Source organism: Seriola dumerili, unplaced genomic scaffold (assembly GCF_002260705.1).
Source record: "Seriola dumerili isolate Sdu_G_001 unplaced genomic scaffold, Sdu_1.0 BDQW01000531.1, whole genome shotgun sequence".
NCBI classification, from domain to species: Eukaryota; Metazoa; Chordata; class Actinopteri; order Carangiformes; family Carangidae; genus Seriola; species Seriola dumerili.
The window spans coordinates 1496053-1523837 of record NW_019174786.1 but is presented as its reverse complement, the minus strand read 5'-3'; the positions used below and the strand labels follow the sequence as shown (position 1 = coordinate 1523837).

The following is a 27785-nucleotide window of genomic DNA, read 5'->3' as shown; positions in this document are numbered from 1 at the left end:
ACGATCACAACTTCACAAAAGCTGATTCTTTAATTCTTTTGTCCTGTACCTTTTTTTTCTCATGTTTTTGGACGATCTGATTCACAGATGCACACATCACCTCCGGCTGACCTGACCTCACCACAGTGAGGTCAGGTCAGCCACGGCTCGTACCGGCGCAGAGCGATAATTTTCTTCTCTTCATTAAGCGCATTAAGTGCATGTCCTGTTTGGACAGTGTAGAGAATTGAGTTTTCTCAAATAACTGCAACACAGTGTAGTGTAAAGATAAGTAGAACAGATAATATAATATTGTAGTTTGTAGCATAAAATTGGGGTAAAACATTCAGCGTCGCAAAAGCAGCAAAGATTTTTGTTTTTCCAGGACTTTTCTGGTTTTCTGTCACTGTCCATTTGTTTGAATTTTTCCAACAGTGCACCTGTGAACTATGGGACACCCAACTGTGCAGAGAGGACTACATGAAGAATTACATGAAAGCAATAAATAAATAAAACAAGGGGCCGACAGTTTTTGACATTTATTGCTCCCAAGAAGCTTTAAAGAGCACAAAAGGAACAGCTGAAAAAATGACATGCAATCCCCTATTGATTGATTTTAGAAGACACGCAGGAAGACTTTCATCTGTTCTTTGATGACAGATCATTACTCATTGAAAAATGAGTTGTGGGTATCAGGGATCCAGCATTGGTCATCTAATACAAAAACAAAGGGTGTCTTTGAGGCTGCACAATCAGCAGAGTGCTGAGACCCTAGTTTGAAATATTTCCCAGTGATCCAACACAGCAACACAACAGTGAACCGACTGACAAATGAAGGTGGGCTTAACTCCTTAACAGTGCAACAATATGGATAAAACTAAAATGCTATATACATGTTGATGCATCAGCATTAATGATCTAATTTTTTGCAGTTTTTTTTTTTTTTTAAATGTAGTTTCACTTAGTTTCGCAAACTTAAGTTAGAAATCTTCGGGTCACAATATTGATAAGCTGTTGAATCGATCAAGATTAGAATGAAGGCTGACCATGTGGAGGAAAGAAGTAATCATTAGGTTCAGTTCTCCTCTGGTTGACCATGTGACTCAGAGCAGTGCCCTCACTAGCTCTTTGAGTGAACCTATAAAATCAAGTGAAGAAAATAAGTTGAATGAGAAATGAGTAACGTGCAACTGTTATGTTCAAAATGAGAGAAAAGAGTACCGACCTGACAAAGCAGAGATCTGTGAAAAAAACATGTTGTCAGATGGTGTTGTACTGAATCCTGATTGATTATTATCTCATGTCATGACATCAGAATGCATCTGTGTACAGAATTGAACATTAGAGTAAAAAAAGGTCTTACCCTTGGATTTCCTATAGCAATACAGGAGCAGGAGAATAATGAGTACGACTCCACAAACCAGCCCAATGAGCAACGACAGAAGAAACAAAGGTCCTGACACGGCCATAAAAAATATTACATGATAAGTATAAATACATGTTATGTTTTTATGCAGCATCACCATTCACTGTACACATCTAAAGCATACACAGACAAACACACACAAACATATAAATCCAGAAATATAGGAACACGGATGCAAATACACACTGGCACAAACAATGGTTTACTTACCAATATTTCATTCATTTGATTTCCAATAATTTACTTTTGTGTGTTTTTACATTTCACTTCCTGCATGATTTTATATTTCTCCCTTAAAAACCCGTATGTATGAAACAAGTTCCCCTACACAATTTAAAGCGTTTCAGTTTCAGAGGAAATCGTTGAAATGTACTCACATTTTACCGATATCCAACTCTGCGGTGATTTTTCTCCCGAATATTCACACCTGTAGAAGCCTTCATCCGACTTTGACACCGCAGTGATATTCAGTTTCACCCTGATGTCGTCTTGGACGATTTTATCATTGTGATAGAAAACCACGCGGGATGGATACTGCGCCCTCTTTAATTTCTGTAATTTGCAGCCAAGAGTAACAGACCCTCCCTCGGTCACAGGATGGGCAGGGCTCACCAGGATAACACCTTTATCTGTTAAAAGGTCAAGCTCAGAAGCTCAGCTTTAATCCTGCTGAAACTCTTCTATTTTGTACAGCAATGTAACTTTCATTACAACTTTTAAAACGACAAACAGAAATAAATAAATTAACTAGAAAAATTTTAATTTAAAAGTTTAGTTTGGATGGAAATGTAATTCCTAGGAGACAGGGCTGCATCAAGATTTATTTTGCTGCTCCATGGTGGTGATGAAGACTAGACCATATAATTATAACAAGAACAAGCATTTCATTTTCAAAGGAGAATAAATGAACAAGCCTAGTTACAGTAGGTTGAGTCTACAATAAGTCTATTTAGAAAAGAAATTCATCAAAACTTACCATGTACAGTGATGTTGACTGCATTGCTGAACTCTCCTGATTCAGATTCACACCAGTACACTGCATTACTGGGGTTGTAAGTTTCTATTTTGAATGTGGATCTGTTCAGCATCCTCCAGTCAGAGCAGGATGACAGGGAGCCATCATCAATAATCCCCCTCACCCTCCACTCAGCAGAGGTTCCCTCACAGCTCACAAAGACAGAGTCGTACGTGAAGTGCTGCACTCTGTCAGGAATCACTGTGAGAGACGCTGATGGATGAACATCTGGAAAAGATATAATGAGAGTTCAAATAATTTCTGTTTCGATTTCGTCTCTAGTTTGGTGATTTAGGGTCAAATGAAGAAAGAAAGATGGAGGAACAGAAGGAAATAAGGAGAGGAGGAAGTTCATGTTCTTCATGGTCTTGAATATTCACACAAATCATGTGTCAGTATGACAGGGGGCTCAGGGGCTATGCTCATGTAAAAAAAAATCAGCCTCATCAAGTATACGTTAAAATCACTGAGTGAGTTGGAAGCTACATGTTTGGACTGGAGATGGCGTCATTGTCCTCAATATAACTTGATCACATTTAGCTGCTGAACAGCTGAACAGACTGACTCGGTGACAAAACATCTGCTTCTTTAAAGAAAGAAATGAAAAGACAAACTCACCTCCAGACCAGACAAACTTTGTTTCACTATACATAGTGTAAATCACTGGGTTTCCTCTTCCAGCCTTACACACATATCCTGCTGTGTGTGTCTGACCATGGACGATGTAGGAATCCTGTTCAGTCCCACTGCTGCTTCCAGGGAGCAGCTCATAGCTGTAGGGGTCATGTATATCTGACCATGTGGTAAAAATGATCTGGTCATATCCGTAATCATAATTGGCATTGTCCGTTACATCAGGAACAGCCTTGTACCAGTAGAACCTCCATCCTGCAGATGGATGTTCAACCTCACACTTCAGAGTTACTGAGGCTCCAGGACTCAGCCATGATGGAGACACAGTGAGGACAGGCCGCGGTTTATCTGTTGGAAAGTTATTTTCTCAGAATGAAAACATGTTAAGACGTCTAGTCTCTGAACATGGAATCATTTTTCTCTCAAAACATTATCCCAAAATACATAATGACTTGTTTACATTTTCAGATGAAATGAAAATTGATCAGACTTACTGTCATACACTGTCAATTTGACTGAATCACTCCACTCTGTTGTATTATGTTGTGCACTTTTCATCCTGCCCCTACACCTGTAGTCTCCACTGTGGGATGATGAAGCAGAACTAATCCTGTATTCTTGTTGATTTGAAGGTTTGAGTGATCTGTTAGTTTTCCATTCATACGTCCACTCAGTGTCTCCTCCTCCCTGGATCTCACAGCTGACAGTGATCGTCTCTCCTCTGTATATCTCAGTCCAGTTGGGCTGCAGCACAATAACAGCCGTGAAAGCTGTTTGCACGAATTCTTAAGAGAGAAAAATCACCAGAAAAGCAGCCGCAAGAATCATGATTCACTTGAAGATTTAAAATTCACTCCACACAGTTCAGATGTGACACAGTTCTTTATTCTAGGAGGTAGCCTACTTTACTGATGGCAGAAAATGTGTCACTGATGATTCAGTACTGTCTCCCTTTTTTTAAAAAAACAGATCACAGTTCTAAACGTAGCCTTTAAAAAAAACTGAGTGAGTTTGAAACTACATGTTTGGACTGGAGATGGCGTCATTGTCCTCAATATAACTTGATCACAGTCAAACAGCTGAACAGACTGACTCGGTGACAAAACATCTGCTTCTTTAAAGAAAGAAATGAAAAGACAAACTCACCTCCAGACCAGACAAACTTTGTTTCACTATACATAGTGTAAAACACCGGGTCTCCTCTTCCAGCTCTACATGAATATCCTGCTGTGTGTGTCTGACCATGGACGATGTAGGAATCCCTTCTAGTTCCACTGCTGCTTCCAGGGAGCAGCTCATAGTTGTAGGAGTGCTGTGATCCATCAGGAACAGTCTTGTACCAGTAGAACCTCCATCCTGCAGATGGATGTTCAACCTCACACTTCATGATGGAGACCCAGTGAGGACAGGCCGGGGTGCACCTGGTAGAGAGTGATTTTTCATAATGAAAACATACTATGATGTACATTTACTTCTCTCTAAATACTAGAAGCAATAAATACTTTATACAACGAATCATTAACAGTGTGAATGAGGATGACTCACTGTAAGAAAACTTCAATGTGACCCAAGGACTCCACTCTGTTGAATGCTGCTGTGCACTTTTGACTCTTCCCTTACATCTGTAGCTTCCACTGTAGCGCGGAGAAGCAAAACTAATCCTGAATTCTTTTTCTGTCAAATGTATGGGTGTGGGTGTTACCCACTCATACTCCCACTCAGTGTCTCCTCCAGACTTAATATCACACCTGAGAGTGACCATCTCTCCAGAGTATATCTCAGGCCATTTGGGCTGCAGCCAGAGAACAGCCCTGGAAGCTGTTTGCAAGAATTAGTAATAGTTAGAAAGCAGAAGAATCACTAGAAAAAAATGCTGCTTAGCTTTGCAATGATCACATAATGATTAGACAGAAGAAGAACAAAGTGACTGACTCAACAATTATTAAGTCTTGACTTATCTAGACTAGAAGACGACGTTAAAGGGAAGTATACTCTACTTCACTCCTCTGTGTGCACAGGGGTTGATTTAATAAAAAGATCTTAGCTAATACTCCAGAGAGTTGAAAAAGAAGAATGAAGATTTAATTTCAAACTCTCGTGCACATTTCATAACATAATAAAAAATTATAATATAAAATAAAAATAATAATAATATAATAATAATACATGGACAAATATGAGACTGAAAGAGGATGTGAAAAGATGTGTTCAGTTACCTTCAGCATATCCACAATACAGGAGTGTATTCAGCACTAAAATAAAAAGAGTTTCATCAGAGACAAATAGAGTTGGATAGTATACAGGTATCAAATCATCACTGCTAATGAACCAACAATTATTATATCTCTCTGTGACAAATGAACAGTCTGAGACTCTAAACGACCGTTTCAATATAAACCAGTTAAATCTAGAACTAGACAAAACCCTGACACACTGCTCTTCTAACTATGTTCTCCTCAATCGATGCCATTCATAGAGTAATGTACTCACAGAATATCCCTGCCGCACAGAGCGATGTGTGTCCCATCCTCACATGCAGCACTCTGACACTCTGTCGCTCTGCTTCTGAGTTGGTTGAGCGTAAGACGAAAGTATACTCTGGGTTCAACCAGAAAAACTTTACACTTCCTGCACAGTCGCAGACAGAGGCGGCTGTGCCACGTAGGTAACGAGAAGTTATTGGAGAAAAATGAAAAATAAACCATTTAACAGATTCATATCATGTCATTGTATGTTTTGTTTATTTCTGTGTAATATTTTACACCAATCAGCCACATCGTCAAAACCACTGACAGGTGAAGTGAATGACACTGATTATCTCGTTAAAATGGCACCTGTCATGGGGTGGGATATATTAGGCAGCAAAGCCAACAGTCGGTTCTTGATGTTGATGTGTTGGAAGCAGGAGAAACAGGTAAGTGTAAGGATCTGAGCGACTTTGATAGGCGCCAAATGGTCATGACTAGGGGACTAGGTCAGAGCCTCTCCACAATGGCAGGTGGTCAGTACCTGCCGAAAGTCGTCCAAGGAAGGACAACTGGTGTACCGGCGACAGGGTCGTGGGTGCCAGAGGCTCATTGATGCACGTGTGGAGCGAAGGCCGGCCCATCGGGTTCAGTCCCACAGAAGAGCTACTGTAGCACAAACTGCTGAAACCCACAATGCTGCATATGACCGAGAGCTGCCAGAACACACAGTGCATCGCAGTTTGCTGCAAACACCAACAGCAAGAGGTTTTATCAGTTACACGAGAAATGAAGAGTGATGCTTCGTTGACAGAAAACCAGAGGACAGCGTTGAAGGCTTTTCCCAATGGAAAAGATGTTTTCATGCTTCTCTCGGCTTAGGCAAGAGTTTGATTCACCAACTGCCTCCACCGGTAGTGAACATCATGTGGTTCGATGATCTGATTTGCTGCTCGTGATGGACTGTGATAGATGGTTCATCCATCACCTGACAAGTCATTTTTGAATTCGCCTGCCTTTTTCCAGTTTCCAATGGAGCCTTCACACATGGTGTGTGAGGTTGAGTTAAAACCTCTACCCTGTGAAGTGCCACAGTTTGATTTATAAGGCTACTGATATGCAGCATTGCATTATCTCAGACAGAGAACTCAAGTCTGTTGAGCTGTCAGCTCCCTATAGTCATACAAGTCCAGAGTGCATGAATGCACTAAAAGAGCACGTTCATTGAACACACTGATGTTTGTGGTGAACGATGAAGGGAACGTATCCATTAGCAACTCAAGAACTTGAACGAGCATTCACGGACCAGACAGTAACAGTCTCGCATCAAGAAGCTAAAAATAAAACATCCGAAGAAGAACCGTGTTTCATGATGGTTCCCCGCATGTGTCCGGCATGTCTAGTGCTGGCAATTCAAACAACGCAGCTACCTTTATGTTGTACATTGTTTATCTTTGATATTAAAAGTAATCCCGGCCTATAGTAGTAAACAGTAATTCATTTAGTTTAGGAAGAGGCAATGATTCGGGGCTCTTGTGAAGTGAACTTGCACTGCACTGCAATCCTTAAAACCTGACATGTGTCACATTAACCAAAACACTCTATAGATGTCCCCAGTTTCCGATCTAGACGAAGACATCCTGCCCTCACAAGACAATGACATGCATACTGCAGAAACTGCAATAAAGAAAGTTGGGGGTCACAAAATGTCACAGCAACCCAAGACACAACAATAAATGTTCCCATGTCGGTAAAAGTTTTGGTTTCAGTTTTACTTAGTCACAACTTCCCCCACAGGAAAGAACAACTTGAGAATTGAGTACAATACGAATTCTCCGACACCAAGGTGAGAGCTTGGTCTTTCTAGATCTTTTATCCCACCCACTCCTTTGTTCTCAATATTATGAGCAATAATATAATAAATGATCACTCACATAAACACTCAACAACTACACTGAATCTCTGGTGGTACCAGTTTAGCAAAACAAATTTGATAGTGAGTGTCACCATGATAGGATTTAAACATGCATAACATTATGTTCCACATGGGCAAATTTTATAAATAACATTTGAGTATAACAATTAATATTGTACAGTCATATTACAAGGCAAACATATCAGAAACAGACATTTTAATTTCAAAGCTGTAACCTATGACCTAACCATATGAATGATATGTAGTTCACTTGCTGTGTTTTGCCACAAGCTCGGTGCAAAGTGCTTTTGGATGGAAATATGGTTTTTACAGAGGAGGATCTTTGGTGTAACCACAGGCAAAGACTCACAGAGGAGCCGACGCCCAGGCTGTCGCAAAGCTCAAGAACAGGTCTTGCAGACGAGAGCAGCAAGATGATAAGCTTCATCCAAATGTCGTCAGGAGGCGGGTTCAAATCCAAAATAAAAAATAAGCAAACATTCTCAAAATTCATTATAGTGATAAAGAAACAGTCATAGTAACATCTCTCAACAAACACTGCACAGTAGCCTATGTACAGTCTGGAAAGGTAGCCTGTGTTTTGGTCTTAAGTCTCAATGATCATTGTGAAACTGTGACAAAGTTTTTTTGCACTGCATACCCTGCCCTGTTGTTCGGTTAGTGTGCAGGGGGTCGTCAAACCTTTGTTGCTAAAAACAGCTTCATGCTGCAGCTGAAATGGTGCCACTGTATGAATGAACCAAAACAGCAGAGTACAGCAGAAAGTACCTCAGGACTGTTTCACTGCACCTGTAGCTGATGTAACGACTCGAATTAACTTCTTCAATTTTGGCACAAACGTTCACTCGGAGTCAAAGACGAACTCATTAGGTTTTTGTGGTCAAAGGTCAATGGTTAAGGTCACGGTGACCTCAGAAAACATCTTGGCATGGTGAATGCAAAACCTCAGGAACTCTTCGAGGGAATCCCTTGACATTTGGCACAAATGTTCACTGGGACTCAAGGATGAACCAAGTAGATTTTGGTGGTCAAGGGTAAAAAGTCAAGGTCAATGTGACCACAGAAAACACTTTTTAGCCATAAATCAAGACTTCACACAACAATTATACGTTTATCTGGCTGGTTTTGTTGCTGAAGCCACATTTGCCTCCTGACATGTTTGGTTTGTTGTTGTCTGTTTATATCCTGTCTGACTATAAAGTAAAGTGTCGTTTAACTACGACTGTTCGAATTCCTGCCGCTTTATATCTTAGTTCAAGCAAGCCTAGACGACAAATGAGTGGCTAGCACATTCACTTAGATATTCATAAATTTGAAATATAATTCAATAAAAAAATATATTTACTAAATATTAATAAATGAAACTGGCTGTGTAAGCAAAACCACGTAGAACAGAAACACTACTGTGAACTTGCTGCTGGAACAAATATTTATTGATGCATAAAGGATCAACTGAACTTCCACCTGAACATCCAGGTGAAAAGAAGCCACATGTAGTACCTAGCAATTCATTTTTAGGAAGACGGAAAAAACAGGATGTGTTGTTGGATAAGAGTTTATCGTATACAATAAATTAAATGTTATAAACATGTACAGCTTGTAAACACTGTAACAGATGCTGACTTTACCACCTTGGTACTGAAGCTCTAAAATGTTACTTTTTGCTGCTGCTGCCTACAACAGCTTTAAAACATTAAGTGACAACATACAGTGCACAGATATTAAAAGGGCGTATTATATTATATTATATTAAATGATATGTTGTCTTTTCACCAAGTAAAATGGATTAAGTTCATATTATGTCTTTGCCATTACATAACCTGTACAAATTAAAGTTTTATATTTGGATAGCAGAGTTGCACAGAAGGGTTTCAGTACATAAAAGCTGAAAATATTTCCTAATTAAAGATGTCGTTTTCATGTTGTCACACATTCCAGCGGTTTTGTCGATCTCTTTATTGATCTGCAAGAAAACCGAAGGAAAAAAGAGATTGTGATGTCACTCAAAAATTAAGGGCGATCTCTGTCATTTCACGCGCATTATTTAACCCGTATGCATGTTATGTTATTGCTGCATTATTACCATGAGCTGGTCCAACTTTGATTTGAGAATAAACTGTTTTATCAGCTGCTGCAGGAGCTGATCTTCCTACGAAAAGAGAGATGATTCGATTGAAATGTTTCTCCAGTAATGTCTCAATTTACACTGCTAATGTACCGGTTCATACTGTTTTCTTCAGCGATACAAACATAATGTAAAACAAACAAACAAAACGCAAGAGAGAATATGTCACAGGTTGCAATATTAGCTGCAGTAAGATGAAATGATTTGATAGTGGGAATTGCAAATAATGATAATGAGCATGTGAAGAAATCATATAAAGTTCAACAAGCAGAAAAAATAAAAACTACCATTTTACAAACACTGAAAAATCATAATTGTCTTGGATGAACAGAAATCACATTACACTGTTTTCAAGCTTTACCTTTTTTGTGGAAGACCAGCTGGGCATACATGAGTTTGTCATCTGAAACAGAAGCCGTGTTTCAGGTTATACAGATGGATGGATGGACAAAGATAAATAGCATGTGGCATGGCCTCATGTCTATGTAAATGCCAGCACAGCAGAACAGTGATGAAAACAAAAACAGCTCAGGTATTTTCTATTTACCGCATGTTTTTCTTACTCACCGTTTTTAGCAACATTTTCAAGCTTGATTACAGAATCTGCGACATCGCTGGATTCATCTGAAATGAACATATTATTTAAACATCAGAGATTGTCAATTATCAATCATTTACAATCCCCTTAAATCATTGTATTCTAGTATTTCTAATTAGTCCTAATTGGTGATGAAATGAATCAGGATTATGGCTGACCATGGAGAGGAGAAGTGTATTTCTTACAGTGAGTTTCATCCTGTTTCATCATGTGGTCTGTAGCAGAGCTCTGATTGGTGCTCTGAGACCTGGCAAGACCCCAACAGATATAATAAATTGAATATATTTAATGGGGAACCTGTAATGTAGTTGTTATGCTCAAAATAAGAGAAATGTTGTACCAACCTGATAAAGCATGAATCTGTGGAAAAGACATTTGCTGTTACATGGTTTTGTATTGCAAATTGCTCTATTGTTGATACGGCACGTAATTACATCTGAATACATTTGTCTGTCGACTAATTAGAGTGTAATCAAATATCAGAAGGGAAAGATCTCACTTTTTGTCTTTCTGTAGCGAAACAGCAGCAGCAGGAGAAGGATCAGTAAAAGTCCACAAACCAACCCAACAATCAGCGGCACAGGAAACCAAGAGTCTTCAGGTCTGGACACTGCTATAATGAATTATCTATATTATTTATGTGACTCTTCTCAGAGAGAGTTTCCATAGTGCTTTACAAAGACAGTGTCAAGGTCACGTCAAGTCTTAGCAACAAAACTCCAAGATTAAGAAACAATGACGTGTGTTAACCATGAGCTTCCTTTTCATTAATAAAAACCATAATATAAAAACCCATTTCTCACTCACAAACTAAAAAGTTAACTGTAGCACAACTTACTAAACAACTGCTGAAGAAACTGTTTTAACCATACTCACATTTCACTGACATCCAACTCTCTGGTGACGTGCTGCTCCGCAAAGTCCGCAGTGAAGTTTCTCCTTTACATTTATAAAAGCCTTCATGTGACTTTGACACTGCGGGGATGGTCAGCTCCCGCCTGGTGTCGTTTTGGATGAGTTTGTCATTTTTATAGAAAAACACATTAGAAAGGACATTTTCTGGCCGCAGCTTGCAGCTGAGGGTGACGGATGCTCCCTCAGCCACAGGATGGACAGGGCTCACCAGGATAATATATGTATCTGTGAAACGGTCAAAAATGATGGAGTTCAGAGATCGGCTCTTTCAAGTTGATTTATATAGATTAGAGATCACACTTGCAATCTTTTCTAACTTTAGAGTCAGCAGACATTGACCTGACATTTGGCTTGTACACCTACATCTTAATAGTGTCAAAGGGAGTGAGTGAAGCCACCAGTACTTTTAAAAACAACATGCAGTATTCCACTTTAAGACACTTTACTTTCACATTATAAACTGAACCTAGACAGAATCTACAGGACACAGAATAAATTACACGAAGCAAGAAAAACAAATGATTAAAACTCGACCTGCAGTGATGTTGACTGCATTGCTGAACTCTCCAGATCCAGACTCACACCAGTACACTGCATCAGCGTACTGCAAACTATGAATGTTGCATATTGATCCGGTCATTATCCCCCAGTCAGAGCAGGACAGGTAGTAACTCTCAGGTAACCTCATCACTCTCCACTCAGTAGAGTTTCCCTCACAGCTCAGTGAGACAGAGTCAGAGGTGAAGTGCTGCGCTCTGTCAGGACTCACTGTGAGAGACGCTGATGGACGAACATCTGAAGAACAAACACAGGAAGAAAGGTCAAAAAACACAATGAAAATAATCCTTTAGGTTTATTGTGTTTTTTAATCTTGTATTCTTGAGGATAAAACGAAACAGTGTTGAACCAGGGCAAACAAGAATGTGCATACATAATATAAGCACAGGGTTGATATACTATACATTCCTGCCAACTGCAGGGGGCAGTAATGCACCCTGAAAAGTTGCCCCAACAAAAGAAGACAAAGGACCTGGAGCTAAAGACGCAGGTTTAGAAATGGTTGAATGTAAATGAGGCTGTGTGTTTGGTGTTTTTCGTAGTTTTGTCTGAAGCAAGTTACCGTTACCAGATTTGACAAATACTTGATTGATTGATGCTCAAAGTGCTTTGCACATATTCCTATTAGTTCACAACCCAGTCTACCTCCTGAGCTACAGTCGCTCTACAATGTGCACTGAAGATAAAAAGTCAACATGGTTTTTAGTTTTTAAGACACGTTTGTTAGAAACTGGAAAGACCAAAGTGAACAGAAAGGGCGGGAAACCAAAAAACAAACATTCAAACTGACCTCCAGATGAACGGGGCAATGCTCAGGCCCTATCCATGTGTTGGGAAACTAAATGTCTGGGCTGATGACACCTGCCCCTATAAAGAAAGAAAAGACACTAACAAACTCACCTCCAGACCAGACAAACTTTAGTTCACTAGTCTCAGTGTAAATCACTGGGTTTCCTCTTCCAGCCTTACACACATATCCTGCTGTGTGTGTCTGACCATGGACGATGTAGGAATCCTGTTCAGTCCCACTGCTGCTTCCAGGGAGCAGCTCGTAGCTGTAGGAGTGGTAGTAATCAAAATCTATCCAGCGTCCACGTATAGAGTGGTAGCGGTTATACATGTTGCTTTTGGACAATCTGGGAACAGCCTTGTACCAGTAGAACCTCCATCCTGCAGATGGATGTTCAACCTCACACTTCAGAGTTACTGAGGCTCCAGGACTCAGCCATGATGGAGACACAGTGAGGACAGGCCGCGGTTTATCTGGTGAGTTTCCCACATTGTAAACACGTTAGTATGTTTTGTTGGTGGATTACATACAATGTTTTTATCCTGCATAGTGTATATATGATTTCTCTATTTCTGTCCATCCTCTACATCTACATTATAACAGAAATGTGAATGTGTACTCTACAATATAAATGATTTCAGCGGAGATTAATAATGACTGATGAGATATGATGCGACTTACTGTCAGATACTGTCAAACTGAAGGAATCACTCCACTTTGTTGAAAACTGTTGTGCACTTTTCATCCTGCCCCTACACCTGTAGTCTCCACTGTGGGATGATGAAGCAGAACTAATCCTGTATTCATGTTGACCTGAAGGTTTGAGTGATCTGGGTGTTTCCCATTCATACGTCCACTCAGTGTCACTCAGTTTACTTTGATCTATTGGAGTAAATCTGTGTATCACACACTACAGGTTCTCTGAATGATATTACTCCAGAACCTGCAGTATGCTGACAACCCCAGTTTGTACCTTCTGTATGTTGACACGCCAGGAGATGAAAGCATAACAAATGTATGACTTACGTGATACTGTTATTGTGATGCCTTTACTCCACTCTGTTGAAGAATCCCGGTCCCCTCTGTGTGCACCCCTACACGTGTAGCTCCCGCTGCAGGACAGAGACGCATTGATGCTCCTGTAATTAACGTATGTCCATGGTGTGCTCGACACGGGTGTTCTCCATTCATACTCCCACTCAATGTCTCCTCCTCCCTCGATCTCACATCTGAGAGTGATCGTCTCACCGCTGAAAATCTGACGCCAGCTGGGTTGCAGAGTCAAAGTGACCTTGTTGGAAACTGTTGACACCAGAAATATAAAATCAACAAAGAAGGTTTTAAAATTGTAATCAGGAACGCATGTCGTTTTATTCCAAATAGAATCATTGAACTCACACGTTATCTTAATGGGGACCACATCACTTGCATGAGTGTAGACGACTGGATTTCCTCGACCTCCGGTGCACCAGTAGTTGCCTCCTTGTGAGATATTGACCTCTCTGTTTTGATCACCATATCTCATGGTCAGATCTTCATAAGACCCTGAGGTTTGTCTGGACCAGTAATATTTCCATTCAGCAGAGCCGTCCACAGAGCAGGTCAGTGTCACGCTGCCTCCTGCTGGTATGGTTGTTGTGCCTGGCAGCAGTATGGCCTTGGGTTTATCTCCCATTATAAGAAACAAAATCATGTTAATTATCAAACGAATAGGACAGTATATGACACACCACATCAATCCGGTATTTGGTTTTCACAAGGGAAACATTTCCTTAATTTTGTGGTAATTCTTGAAAGGCCACAAATAATGATGTGGAGCGCTCAGCCGTGTACTTCTTCTCCTTTTTTTTAAAATTTTATTTCTGATTATTTTATCCACATTAGCTGATGTTTAACAGCAAATGGTCATTCTGGATTACACTGTCTGCTGAGCTTTTAAAAGACTGGCACCATATTTTTCTGTGAGGAAAGTAACAGGGAAAAATACAGAGGTCCTGGTCAAAGTTTCAAGATTCAGGGTATTTTAAAAATGTTTACAACATATGATTGAAAATACAGTTAGACTTATACTGTTACTAGACTTTACACAACTCGGGCAATCATATGAGCTGGGCTCCTGCATAAGTGCTAATGGTCATGGGAAAGTTTTATGGTGATAAAACATTGATGACTCACCTGATACAGTCAAAGAGATGATGTTACTGCGTTTTATTTCATAAGTGCGCCTGTGGCGAGCAAAGCACTGGTATTTACTACTGTAGCCTGTCCAGAGATGTAATGTGTAGCGTTTATAGGAATTGTACTGAACAAATTCCCAGCTATCCTTCTTGATTTGGTATTCCCAGTCTGTTTCCTCTACTTCCTGCGTGTCACATATTAAGGTAACAGATTCTCCAGTGAAGAAAGTGGACCAGTTGGGCTCAAGGGTCAGCACAGCATCTAGAACACAACACGGACATTCATACAACACTACACAGTTAGCAACATAAAATATCTACTATTCTAGTCACAATCTATTTGTTTGTGTGGATGCATAGATTGACAAAATGAATACACTGACAACAGAGAGAAAAAGCAACAGAAAGTGCTTAAAGTGATGCAGTAAGTGGACATTCATCTTAAGTGAGAACAGAAAAAGAAAAGAAAGAAAACTGAGAAATTACCTTCAGCATGTCCAGAGTAGAGGAGAGTGATCAGCACTGAAATAATGGACATTATCGGAAAAACAGAAACCATCAATGAACAATAACCAAAGCAAATAGCAGAGCTTGCATCAATGGCATGATTTCAAGTACTTTCAGGAAAACTGAATGAACCTCCGGAAGTCTTTTCTTCCCACGTTTTCCTCAATCTACATCAATACTCACAGAACAACCCGAGCACACAGGGTGAAATCTGTCCCATCCTCACATCCAGCACCGTCACGCTGAGAAGTTCCTCTGCGTTGTAAAGAGAAAGCTTGAAACTGAAGCAAATGAATAGAAGCCAGGGACTGTGAAGAAACAGAAGTTACAGTTCATATGAATATTCCACGGGTTGTTTTTTTTTTACCAACTTCTTCTTCTTCTTCCGAGTTAAACTTGCCTTCGCTTCCTTCCCTTTTACTCAAAGCTGACACAACTAAAGACTGTACTTACACTTCTTCTTCTGTCACTGCACAAACAGACGAGTTTAAATTTAATGCAAAGGAATCAAAGCATCTCATAAAAATACCTGCCATTTTACCTTCAGCATTTTCTATTGTGTCGCTTTGTGAATTTGATACTTTATAAGCAGACGCTCCTCGCGTCCATAGTGCCTGTATTGTGCTTGTGTAATGAGTACACATCTTTGCATGCATATACACAACATCCATGCTTTTGATCAATCGAATTTTAACTCTAATGGTAAGAGACAGCTATAAAGTTCACAATGAATGTGTTTGAGCTTTTTCACATTAGATTACATCATCACTTATGGTGGACGAGCTTCGAGTATGACCAGCTCTTAACTGGGTCAGAGTTTAGCAGATATTGTGCGATTGCTGAAGTTTAAAACTGCCCGTGAAAATTGCTGAAAAGTAATAGGTAGGTGGAATGATTCGTGAGGCTGCATGGAGAGAGTCATTTCTCTTCCCTTCCTGTCATCCTGAAGGCTACTGTGGCCTCGCAAAGTATTGGCAATTCCTGATACTGCTGTAAAAAATATATAAAATAAACACAATAGTGCTGGAAGTCCACTGGTTCCCTCACACAACGGTGAAGATTTTATCTGGAAATATGTTCATTCTTCAGCTGAAATCATAAAGTGGAGTTTCAGTATAGTAAAAGAAGTATTCTGTTACCCCACCACGGACTCTCTTCACATTACGGGGAAATTCTTGTTTCAAACTTGGTCACAGCCTCTCTTACAGGAAGTGACTGAGCTCGAGCAAATAGTCTCATGAACAGCAGAGAGTGTGAAAAGCTGAAGTCCTGCCCCTAATTGTTCAAATTGTTCTGTCCAGTACAATAGTGGATTCACATTTCATTTAAAATACACAGACCGCCTGCAGGATTAAGTTTTAACTTTTCAGACAGACTGATTAAATAAACCCTGTATGAGAATTCAAATGTATTACTAGTTAATACTTAAAGGGGACAGGAGCACCTAGCTACTTTTCTTTTCTTCATTTAATGTTAAATTTGCAAATTGTAACAAAAATATGAGAATAAATATTGACAAAACAATTCAGCCATCTTGGTGGTATTTTATTGAGAAAAGCTGGATCACACTCACATTATGTCAAACAGGTTAAACTCACAAAACACTGCATCTCTGATATCTGGATAGCAATGATACACAACAGATGATTAAATACTGCAAACACTCACATAATCCTCAGCGTTGGAACCTCATATATCATCATTTCCTTTAGATAAAACATCCAAATGCATCTTTACTGTTTTCACAGCTACAATGTACAAGCATGGAAGCATCATATTAGCGCAGCATCAACGTGACATTAAACGTTGTACAAGAGCAACTGCAGTAGGCTTTATCTATCATCTCACACTTAATGACTTTAAAACTGCACAATAACTTGAGTACTAAAGCTGAAATATAATGTATCAAACTGCTAATTGTTGCTGTTTTTTGGAAAAGCCTGCATTCAAAGTTTCCTACTAAAAAGTTACAAATAAATGACAAAATAAACTGTTAAAAACTTAAAAAAAATACAATAACAATAAAAATAATAACACCACTCATAAATATTAAATGTGAAAACACCTCGGAGCTCTTATGCCTTGTGCTAAAATAGTATTAAACCCATTTATTTACGTAATCTATTAACAAATTAACAGTAAAAAATAGTGAGCATGTCTGATATTTGGAAAGCAGAGGTGCTCACAATGGTTTCAGAAGATACTGTCAACCATATTACTTTGGTTTTGATGATGCAGCTTTCTTTACAGACCTGGAAGAAAAACACAAGAGAAAAAAGACACAGGGTTATCCAAGACGTAAAGCTGAGTTATAACTCCTAAAATCAGCACAATATTCAAATGACATGGCAGCATTATTACCAAAAGATGTTCCTTGTCCTTCCACTTCAGAGTAAAGAGTCTCATCAGTTGCAGCAGGAGTTGATTTTCCTGTCAACGGAGAGATGATTAGATTGAGACAGTTGCCAAAGATAAAGTGCTGAACTGACAGTTTGATTGTCGCTTCGAGTAAGACAAAGGTTTATCAAAGATGTAAAGCTGCTTTCTGACATGCTGTCGTGTGTTGCAACTCATAAAATCAGCATAATATTCAAATAGCATGGCAGCATTATTACCAAAAGATGTTCCTTGTACTTCCACTTCAGAGTAAAGAGTCTCATCAGTTGCAGCAGGAGTTGATTTTCCTGTGAAAGGAGAGATGATTACATCGAGACCGTTGAAGGTGAAGTACTGAACTGACAGGTAGATTGTCAGGGTTAACATCTCCACTAAGTAAAATGACAGTATTGTAATGCCCCTTGTGCTGAAACTAACCAGGTAGAGTAATATGGCTTTTACAGAGTTCACTGATGTAGTGGAAATGTAAGTAAACAGTTGTTCAGCACGAATATGAAACATGAAATAAACACACCATACATTACTAAAGAGACACTCACTAAGAAAAAAAAGTAATTACCACAGCAACTACTTTACCAATATTAAACACACAGCACACATCACACCGTGTCCAAGGCCAACATGTTGGAAAATACAAATGCAGGTGAATGAAGACTTTACTAACCTTTCTTTTTCTTGGCTGTTCCTTTGCTGATGATGTTGACCTCGGCGTACATGGGACTATTGTCTAAAACAGAAGCCAGATCTCTATAATACACAGCTGATGGATTTACAAGTAGAGAGACAGTGCGAGAAATACGGGATGCTTATGCTTCTGTGTCGCATAAGATACTGAAATAAAAACATTTTAATTATCAATGTTTGTGCCACCTCATTTATGGAAGACAAAAAGGAGAAGGTGGAGGGGGAATTTCCACATATAAGCAACAGTATTTCATAATCTGCAACAGTGTGACCAGAGAGTGAAAATATAAAAGACAAAATCCGTTTTCTTCCATATCTGTGAGATGGAAATATACTGGAAAGTAATGCCACGCAACACACAGTGACAATCACACACTGTAGATGCAACAATACACAATCTGAGCATACCTGTTCCTATCTTCAAATCAGAGTAAACGGAGGTCTCAGCTGCTTCAAGGTGCTTCTCTGTTAAGAGGAATTTAGAAAAGAAAAGAACTATATTTTTTTAGGCACTGCAGGTCAAAAACTCTTTCTTTGTTTTCTACATTTGGAGTACTTACTCTTCTTTCTAATGTTTTTAAGTTCAACAGAAGAATACGTCACATCCTGGGATTCACCTGCAGGTAAAATAAACATATTTTTGAGTTAAAGGATTTTATATCAAACGCCTGTAGTGTTGTATTTGTAACTGTCTCACGTTAATCAAAAGGTAAATACTGTACCATTGTCAGCATCTTCAGAGTCTCTGATTGTGTCATAGAGACAAGTATCACCTACAGTAACAGAGCAAGCTGAGGTCAGAATAATCCTTTTACCTCCAATATACAAAACAAATATCACATTTTTAACAAAAATCCACAGTTAGTTTTTTGTTTGTTGATTTGTGTTTAAGGTGAATAATATTTGTGGATTCTATCCGTCTTGAAGTTTAGGTTCAGTTCGAGTAGAATCAGTGTAAAATACTCTGATCTGTTGTGGATGTGGCCAACGGATTATTTGACAAAACTGTCTTGTGGACTTCAACTTATGATTAACATTCATCTGATCCGAAACTGAGTGTGAGAAATTTTAATGAAGAGTCCATGAAAAGGAAAAAAAAAAGAAAAGTAAATAAAATGTCAACCATTTAGAGGAGAGGCGTGTTCATTACGTTGAATTTCATTCTGGTGAACTCCATAACTTGCAGTTGAGCTGGTGCTCTGTGACTGGATCGGCCTGAAACATGTAATAAATACAGTAAATTTAACACAGAAGAAGAATGTACTGCTGTTGCATTTCAGACTGGAGAAGAGCGTGTTGCACTGACCTGATGAAGCGTGAATCTGTGAAAGAGACATTTGATGTTAGATGATTTTTCTGATTGTAAATTGTTCTACTGCTATTTTATGTGGTGAGAACAGGGTGCTTCTATTTATTTGAATAATTAAAGAGTAAGTAAACCATTTAATGTCAGCGGGAAAATGCCTCACCCTTGGACTGTCTGAAGCGAAACAACAGGAGCAGGAGAAGAACAAGAACGACTCCACAAACCAGCAGAACGATCAGCCACACGGGAAATGAAGAGCTTTCAGGTCTTGGCACAGCTATTGTGAATATAAAGTGTTAATTAAATGTTAACAGTATTGATACACCTCTTCTTAACAGAATTGATAAAGGCATTTCATAAAAATGAAAGACAGGTGGCTACAAGCCTTAGGAAAAACAAAACTTTAAAAAATACATCAGCAGCACATACACATGAATACACTATATGTTGACAGTGTTCCTTTGTCAGAGCAACACACTTCACAAAATACAAAAGGAATCAAATATTTTAATCCTACTCACCTTTAACTGACATCCAACTCTGTGCTGACACTCGTCCTGAGGACTGACACTTGTAGAAACCTTCATCTGACTGTGACACTGCAGAGATATTCAGCTCCACTCTGGAACCATTTTGGATGAGTTTGTCATTCTGATAGAAAAACACACTGGAAAGATGTTCTGTCTTCAGTTTACAGCCAAGAGTGACAGACTCTCCCTCAGTCACAGGACGGACGGGGCTCAGCAGGATAATACCATGAGTATAATAATCTGTAACAGTCAGAATATGAAGTTTCAGTCAGAGATCAGCTGGTGCCGAGCTTTAGAACCAGCTGACAGACATGATGAGAATGGATTAATTATATGCTTTTATTCTTATTCACTGCTGATTTATTTTACAGGATGATCATAAGACCTGACATTTGATCTTGTTTACTTACAACCTGCTGTGTGTGTTTTACAGAACCTGTTGCCAAATAAACAACAGCTTTTTACATTGTCCTGTAAATTCTACTGTAGTTGTTTCCTTCAGATCAGCTGTCAACATACAAGACCGACACTAAACCAAAGCCTCATCATGATGAGAGGCAACATGTGACAGGATGAGAGGAAAGATGTGACTATGATGATGTTGATGTGATGTTTAGTTGCAGCCACAGATGAGAAGCCAAGTTGTGGCTCATTAGCTCAAGAGAGAATGGAGACGTAATTAATATGTGCTCATCAATATTATTTAAATTAACACCATTTATTATTTTTTATATGATAGTCTGAAGGAAAAAACTAAACTAAACTATCGAATGTTTTCAGTGGCTTGTTACAGGAAAGAAATTTCACTTAGTACTTTGCAAGGAGGAAGATATTTACTGTGGCCAGAATTTGGACGTGATTTGTTTTGTGAAGAGATGAAGTGAGTGAAGTGAGACCTGCCACCAACATCATGGTGCTGCTAAATAATGAAGAAGACTGACTGAACATTGACATTTCATTTTCATTCAGTAACAACATATTTATGTGAAGTGTACAGGACATGGAGGAAATGAGTGTCTTTGTTTGGTAACATATAATTAATGATTAAAACCATGTAACGGACCGAACTCTCCAAGGAACTATATATGTAACAACTCAATTCTAAGACGTGATCAATTAACTCACATGAGACTTTGACAATAATTCAAATTCCAGAAAAAGTGAAATAGAGAGAAAATGCAGTGAAGCGTACTCTGTACAGTGATGTTGACTGTGTTGCTGAACTCTCCTGATCCAGACTCACACCAGTACACTGCATTACTGGGCCCATAACTGTAAATGTTACATGTGGATCCGGTCATTCTCCCCCAGTCAGAGCAGTGTGACAGGTAGTTACTCTCATCAAACCTCCTCACTCTCCACTCAGTAGAGTTTCCCTCACAGCTCAGTGAGACAGAGTCAGAGTTGAAGTGCTGCGCTCTGTCAGGACTCACTGTGAGAGACGCTGATGGACGAACATCTGAAGAACAAACACAGAAAAGGGTCAAAGCAGCAACAGAGATATGAACATTAAAAACAGCTCAGTGTAAATATTCCTTTGTTCATCTTTTGTTTGGTGAGTGTTAGAAACATCAGCAGCACCAACACTGAAACAAGATGCAGAGTTTGGAACAAACAGCACATGGACAGACAGCAGAGAAATGAATGATGCTGCTGAGCGGTTCCAGGTGTTTCCATGGATGTTTTTCTACACTTGTTACCTGCTGAAGTCTTTTGTTGTTATTCATTTATTAATCTGTCTGTGCACCTGCCTGACCACTGACTCAACTCTCCAGCTGCACTTGTCCTGTCTGCTGGGGGAGTAAAAGCAATGGAGAATAAACATTAAGATGAGCTCAAGTATCCAAAATAAAAGAACACATTGAGGAAAGTGGAGCTGCACTTCAATGAGAGGTGGAAACCTTGTATCTCTGTGTTTGTTTGTGGCTTTGATGCTTTCAGATTAACTGAAGAAGGATAAGGGAAGGACAGAAGGAAACAAGGAGATGAGGATATTCAACCCAGTTCCACAATCAGTCCATTTCTTCCACTGGGGACCATGAATGTAAAAATACATTTCTTTACCAACATGAATATTTGTTTTTAGGAAATGTTGCTCAGACAAAAACACATGGATGAATTCAGGTAATGACTGAACATTGAAACAACAAACTCACCTCCAGACCAGACAAACTTTGTTCTACTAGTCTCAGTGTAAATCACTGGGTCTCCTCTTCCAGCCTTACACACATATCCTGCTGTGTGTGTCTGACCATGGACGATGTAGGAATCCTGTTCAGTCCCAATGCTGCTTCCAGGGAGCAGCTCATAGCTGTAGGAGCGCTGTGATCCATCAGGAACAGCCTTGTACCAGTAGAACCTCCATCCTGCAGATGGATGTTCAACCTCACACTTCAGAGTTACTGAGGCTCCAGGACTCAGCCATGATGGAGACCCAGTGAGGACAGGCCGGGGTTTATCTGTTGGAAAGTTATTTTCTCAGAATGAAATCATGTTATGACATTATCCCTAAACACATGAGGTGTTTAGATTTTCAGTTTACATGAAATATGATCAGACTTACTGTCATACACTGTCAATTTGACTGAATCACTCCACTCTGTTGTATTATGTTGTGCACTTTTCATCCTGCCCCTACACCTGTAGTCTCCACTGTGGGATGATGAAGCAGAACTAATCCTGTATTCATGTTGATTTGAAGGTTTGAGTGAGATGTTAGTTTCCCATTCATACGTCCACTCAGTGTCTCCTCCTCCCTGGATCTCACAGCTGACAGTGATCGTCTCTCCTCTGTATATCTCAGTCCAGTTTGGTTGCAGAGTCACAACAGCCGTGTTTGAGACTGTTCATGTTCAAGGATTTACAATAAGAACATAAAAATATAAAAAGTTTCAATTAACATTAGATTTTTTTTTTATCTCAATCTTAATGATGCATCATGAATACACAATAGACTTCTTCTTCTACATTGTGCGTTTATTTCCAAACTCACCAATGGTGTCAATCCTAACAGCCTGACTGAAGTGTGTGTAGTAAACTGGGTCTCCTCTTCCTCCTCTGCACCAGTAGAGTCCTTCCTGTGAGACACTGGTTGTTCCAGTTGTCTGGGAAACAGCATCATGTCTGTTCAGAGGTTCAGAGAGTTTCTTCTCTCTGTACCAGTAGTATTTCCAACCAGATGATGGGTTCACAGAGCAGGTCAGAGTCACTCTGCCCCCTGCTGGTAGGACTGTGCTGTCTGCTGTCAGTGAGGCCTGGGGTTTATTGGCTGTTTAGTTCACAGTGAAAAACAAAACAAGTCAATGGTTAAAATAGGATTTGTTCCCTGTTACCTTGTTTCATAAACTCTGAGCAGACTTAAAACACTGACAGTTATTACAGGTGGATTCACTGAAACTGATTTCACCCAACTCACATGCAACCTGACAACCTGACACCTCTAGGGATTAATGATGGAAATAAATAAATGAATAAATCAACATCTCAGCCAAAACAACTGAATCAACTGCATCATAACTCACTTCTGCTACAAAGAAAACTACATGTGTACAGCCAAAAAACACACTTTCATTTTTGAGGGATGTCAGTGGAAACTGTGGACTCATTAAACAACCACAGGTCATTTTATTCTTCATGTATCAGAACTGTATAGTGCTTAAGAAGTTACTCTGATGTCACAGTAAAAAGCTCATTTTCATTCCTTTGTTACTAAAGTAAAAAACATTTTTCACTGAGTGGCTGAACAGAGCTACAATGATGTCTGAAATGTTCTTGTTGTTTTATTTAGACGGAAGAGATTTTAAAAATAGGAAAACAAAATTTTTGTATAAATGAAAGATGTTCAACTCACGTGATACTGTCAATCTCAGGACCCGACTCCACTCTGTTAAGGAATAGTCTCTTCTACCTCTACACCTGTAGTCACCACTGTGAGACTCAGTAACTCTGCTGATAGTGTATTCACTGTGTGATGGAGGATTGTTTGAGCTGGGTGTTCTCCATTCATACGTCCACCCAGTGTCTCCACCTCCATCGATCTCACATCTGACAGTGATCTTCTCTCCTCTGTATATCACAGACCAGTTGGGCTGCAGGGTCACAGTGACCCTACATGAAACTGTTGACAGAAATACACAGTGAGAAAACAACTAAATTTATAAAACTCAAATGAAAATCATAGCAGTTAGTATCACTATTTCTAATGTAGTTTGAATTTTGTAGCAGTTTAATGAACAATACAAACATGATTCAATGGCCATAAAAACAAAAACACAGGTGAAAAACAAAAGTATGAAAACATTAAAAAAAGCCATGAATTTCCAAAATGGACTAAGTGCCGAGTGTGAACCAACAAACGTATCAGGTCAGAAACAATTTCATCAACAAAAAAAAACTAACATGTTTGTCAAAATGGATTCATAAAACTCAAAACATTTTGTTAACAATATACAAACACACGCACACACACACACACACAAACACACACACACACACACACTGTTTCATACACTATATACAAACAGGGATTAAGGACAAACTTCAGCAGCAGCCAGTTGAAGGAAACTCTTCACTGACAAGTCTGACTCAACAGCTGACGTCTATTTTATAGAAAAATATAAAAGCTGCTCGACTGGTTTAAACTCTGCACTGAAACATGACAGCAGCTCCTCAGATAAAACATGGGGCTGCTCTGTGTTCAAGAACCAAGACAAGGTCACAATGTCTCACAAATACTGTGATATGAGAAATGTGTTTTAACCACCTGTAGATGTCAGTGAGAAGTGTCATTGAAGTATCTTCCACTCTTGATTTGTGTTTTTACACGACCTGAAGAGAGACTAACAGTTTGTTTCTCTCCATCCTCAGAGGATTAAGAGCTGCTGCCATATTTTCATTTTTCCATTAAAACTCTCCTGTTTTGCTTCTGACACCAAATGACTCTTTTTGAAACGACTGAGATCTGAACACAACAATGAATATTAAATGACTAAACTCACCAGTTTTCTGAATGAGGACGTCCTCACTGTTCTGAGTGAAGAACTTTGGGTCTCCTCTCCCTCCTCTGCAGCGGTAGAAACCTCCCTCTGAGACAACCATAACTCCGCCTGCTCTAACATCTCTTACTGGATCAGCTGCAGAGTGTGAGTCACGTCTGAACAAGTCGTAGTTCCAGCTGTGAGACTGATCCACAGAGCAGGTCAGTGCCACTCTGCCCCCTGCTGGTATAACTTTTGTGTCTGCTCTCAGTGTGGCCTTGGGTTTATCAGCTGTTCAGATTGAACCAAAAGAAGCAATTAAATGAGTGGAATAAAACAGCTGCTACCATCACATGAAAGTTACAAACATCACATGACTCTCATTGGTGGATAAGTGATTTAGGAAACACAGGAGCTCCCACATAACTCACTAACTAGGTAGTGTTCATGTTGTATTAGTGCAGTGATCAGTGGCATGGTTCCCATACAGGAAGTGATACAGGTGCTGAGGTCCTGTTGGTGAGCTCAGCACAGACTCACTGTGATTTGTTCTTCACTTGATGGAAGAAAAGCACATAGTTCTCTGCTCTTCCCTGAGCATTTCTCTGTCAATCATTACATTTCAACAGCTCACTGTATCATGGCTCCACTTCACTTCCTCTGTTCTCACAATAACAACAAACACTATTTGTCACTGAGCTGCTCCTCAGAGACTTCATTATTGTTGGAGGAAAAATGTTTCCTCTTTAATTTAGATCAATGAAAACATTTAGAAACATGACATTTTCAGAATGAATGAAAGACGGTCCAACTCACGTGATACTGTCAATGTCAAGACGTCACTCCACTCTGTTAAGTAATAGTCACTTCTACCTCTACAGCTGTAGTCTCCACTGTGAGACACAGTAACACTGCTGATAGTGTATTCACTGTGTGATGGAGGATTGTTTATGCTGGTTGTTTCCCATTCATACGTCCACCCAGTGCCTCCACCTCCCTGGATCTCACATCTGACAATGATCTTCTCACCACTGTATATCACAGACCAGTAGGTCAGTAGTATGACCCTTATGGAAACTGTTGACAGAAATACACAGTAAGAAAATAACTAAATTTATAAAATCAAGAGGCAAAACTTTTCAGCACAAATTCAGATGGCAATGATAATCATTAATGTCCAGTTCAGTTGATTTTTTAAGCAATAAATATACAAAATGGCAAAAGCAATAACAACAGCAGTAAAACTGGTAATAAAAATATTGTATGAAAATATTTTTAAAAATTATTTAAACAATTAAAGAAATAAATACTGAAAAGTGAGGAAATGAACAAGCAGCTTTAACACCAGCTGTTGTTCAAGGGATAAATGTGCCTCACTTAAACCTCCCGTATTCACAAGCATCGCCTTTGTCATACAAACACTCAACATGAAGAAATAAATAGAAATGTGTAATAAGTTATCAGACAATATACTGAGGAACAAAGAATCAACAGCAAATTTAATGATGTGTCTGTTCTCATGCTGGGAAATGACAAAAGAATCAAATAGGAAGAAGAGAACAAAGCAGCACATCTGCCGTCACCGACTCACACAATCTGATAATAAATATCAAATATTAAAAGAAAAATATACATTTAAAATATAAAAACATTTTTGCTTAAACATGCAGCTGAGTGATGTTCAATGTCAAGTCTACTAATACTGCATAAAGAAGTCACATGTTTTATCCAGTTCCAGATGTTTATAAATATTAATAAATAAATATGAGCAGCATTAAGAAAGGACCCTCAACTCCTCTATTGTGTTTGTAAACAAATTAAAGTGTCCAACAACTATTATATTCCTGCCCTGATGAAGTTTTTACTAATTGTTTTATAACTTTATTTTACATACAAGAGGTACTGGGCCTCAGTCATTCATTCATCAGGGCTGTAACTGATCTCCTCCACACTTCATGTATTGTTTTATGATTTAAAGAATCCATGTTGTTTTACTCCAGGGAAAATCAGTTAACTCACCAGTTTCCTGGATGGTGACTGAATCACTTTGAGCTGTGACAGAATTTCTCTCTGGTCTCCATCCTCTGCAGCTGTAAACACCTCCTTGGGAAATATTTTCTGTGTCTGATTCACCAGCTTTAAATGGCTGGAGTTGATGAGTGTTTGAGAAGGATCTGAGGAACTCATACTGTAAACCAGCAGAGCCGTTCACAGAGCAGGTCAGTGTCACACTGTCCCCTGCTGGTATAACTGTCCTGTCTGCTGTCAGAGTGGCCTTCAGTTCAGATACTGTTCAAGTCAGAAAAAGAAATGTTTTCCATAACAGAGTGTACACCAACATTCGTCTCAATCATAGATAATGTTTTGTTGAAGTTAACTGATTCCATCCATTCAGCCCCTTTGCTTCCACGTTCATCAGCTCACACAGAAGTGTAACACAGCAGCCAGCACAACATGCCACGACTCAAACAGAGAGTATAATTACTTTCTGTGTAAAAATCAATCATATGACTCTTTGTTATTAAAATCTTCAGGCAGGACTGTTTTATTTTACTGTAGCTGTGTTTGATCTTTTCCCCCCTTCAGACTTCTCTGCACTGTCCACTTGTTCATTCGGCTGCCCTGTTGACATGATCAGATTAATGCATGAATAAACTCTATCTATGAAAATAACAGACTCTTCAGTAAATGCAGTTTGACATTAGGGTCAGCACAGCATTTGGTTTCCCTCCTTCAACATGCATAGCCTCCAACACTGCCCAGACACA

General features: G+C 39.2%; 2 protein-coding genes across 2 annotated transcripts; both read right to left on the bottom strand.

The window, feature by feature from the left end:
- Positions 1-59: 59 nt before the first annotated feature.
- LOC111235612 lies at positions 60-6162 on the bottom strand. The gene is made up of 6 exons (XM_022764120.1): positions 6063-6162; positions 4296-4409; positions 3135-3308; positions 2382-2648; positions 1790-2034; positions 60-116 (listed from the first exon to the last, which is right to left on the bottom strand). The coding sequence occupies exons 1-6, from the start codon at positions 6160-6162 to the stop codon at positions 60-62; spliced, it is 957 nt and encodes a 318-aa protein (XP_022619841.1).
- A 2707-nt stretch (positions 6163-8869) lies between these two features.
- On the bottom strand, positions 8870-24928 carry LOC111235611. The gene is made up of 23 exons (XM_022764119.1): positions 24885-24928; positions 23892-24148; positions 23034-23309; positions 22605-22883; positions 22294-22500; positions 21234-21500; positions 18186-18281; positions 17373-17376; positions 15308-15432; positions 15104-15139; positions 14616-14879; positions 13839-14111; positions 13467-13742; positions 12551-12913; positions 11627-11887; positions 11054-11317; positions 10677-10790; positions 10522-10537; positions 10336-10424; positions 10147-10203; positions 9941-9982; positions 9538-9603; positions 8870-9417 (listed from the first exon to the last, which is right to left on the bottom strand). The coding sequence occupies exons 1-23, from the start codon at positions 24926-24928 to the stop codon at positions 9410-9412; spliced, it is 3684 nt and encodes a 1227-aa protein (XP_022619840.1). The 3' UTR covers positions 8870-9409.
- Positions 24929-27785: the final 2857 nt, after the last annotated feature.

Coding starts and splice junctions, on each gene's coding strand:
- LOC111235612 (XM_022764120.1), bottom strand. CDS start 6,162: ATGGGCCGGCCTTCGCTCCACACGTGCATCAATGAGCCTCTGGCACCC. Junction 2,649..3,134: donor GGATTCCTACATCGTCCATG/GTCAGACACACA, acceptor TATCTTTTCCAG/ATGTTCATCCATCAGCGTCT. Junction 2,035..2,381: donor AGTCAACATCACTGTACATG/GTAAGTTTTGAT, acceptor ACCTTTTAACAG/ATAAAGGTGTTATCCTGGTG.
- LOC111235611 (XM_022764119.1), bottom strand. CDS start 24,928: ATGGCAGCAGCTCTTAATCCTCTGAGGATGGAGAGAAACAAACT. Junction 12,914..13,466: donor CATCACAATAACAGTATCAC/GTAAGTCATACA, acceptor GAAACTCACCAG/ATAAACCGCGGCCTGTCCTC. Junction 10,204..10,335: donor ATACACTTCTCCTCTCCATG/GTCAGCCATAAT, acceptor TGTTCATTTCAG/ATGAATCCAGCGATGTCGCA.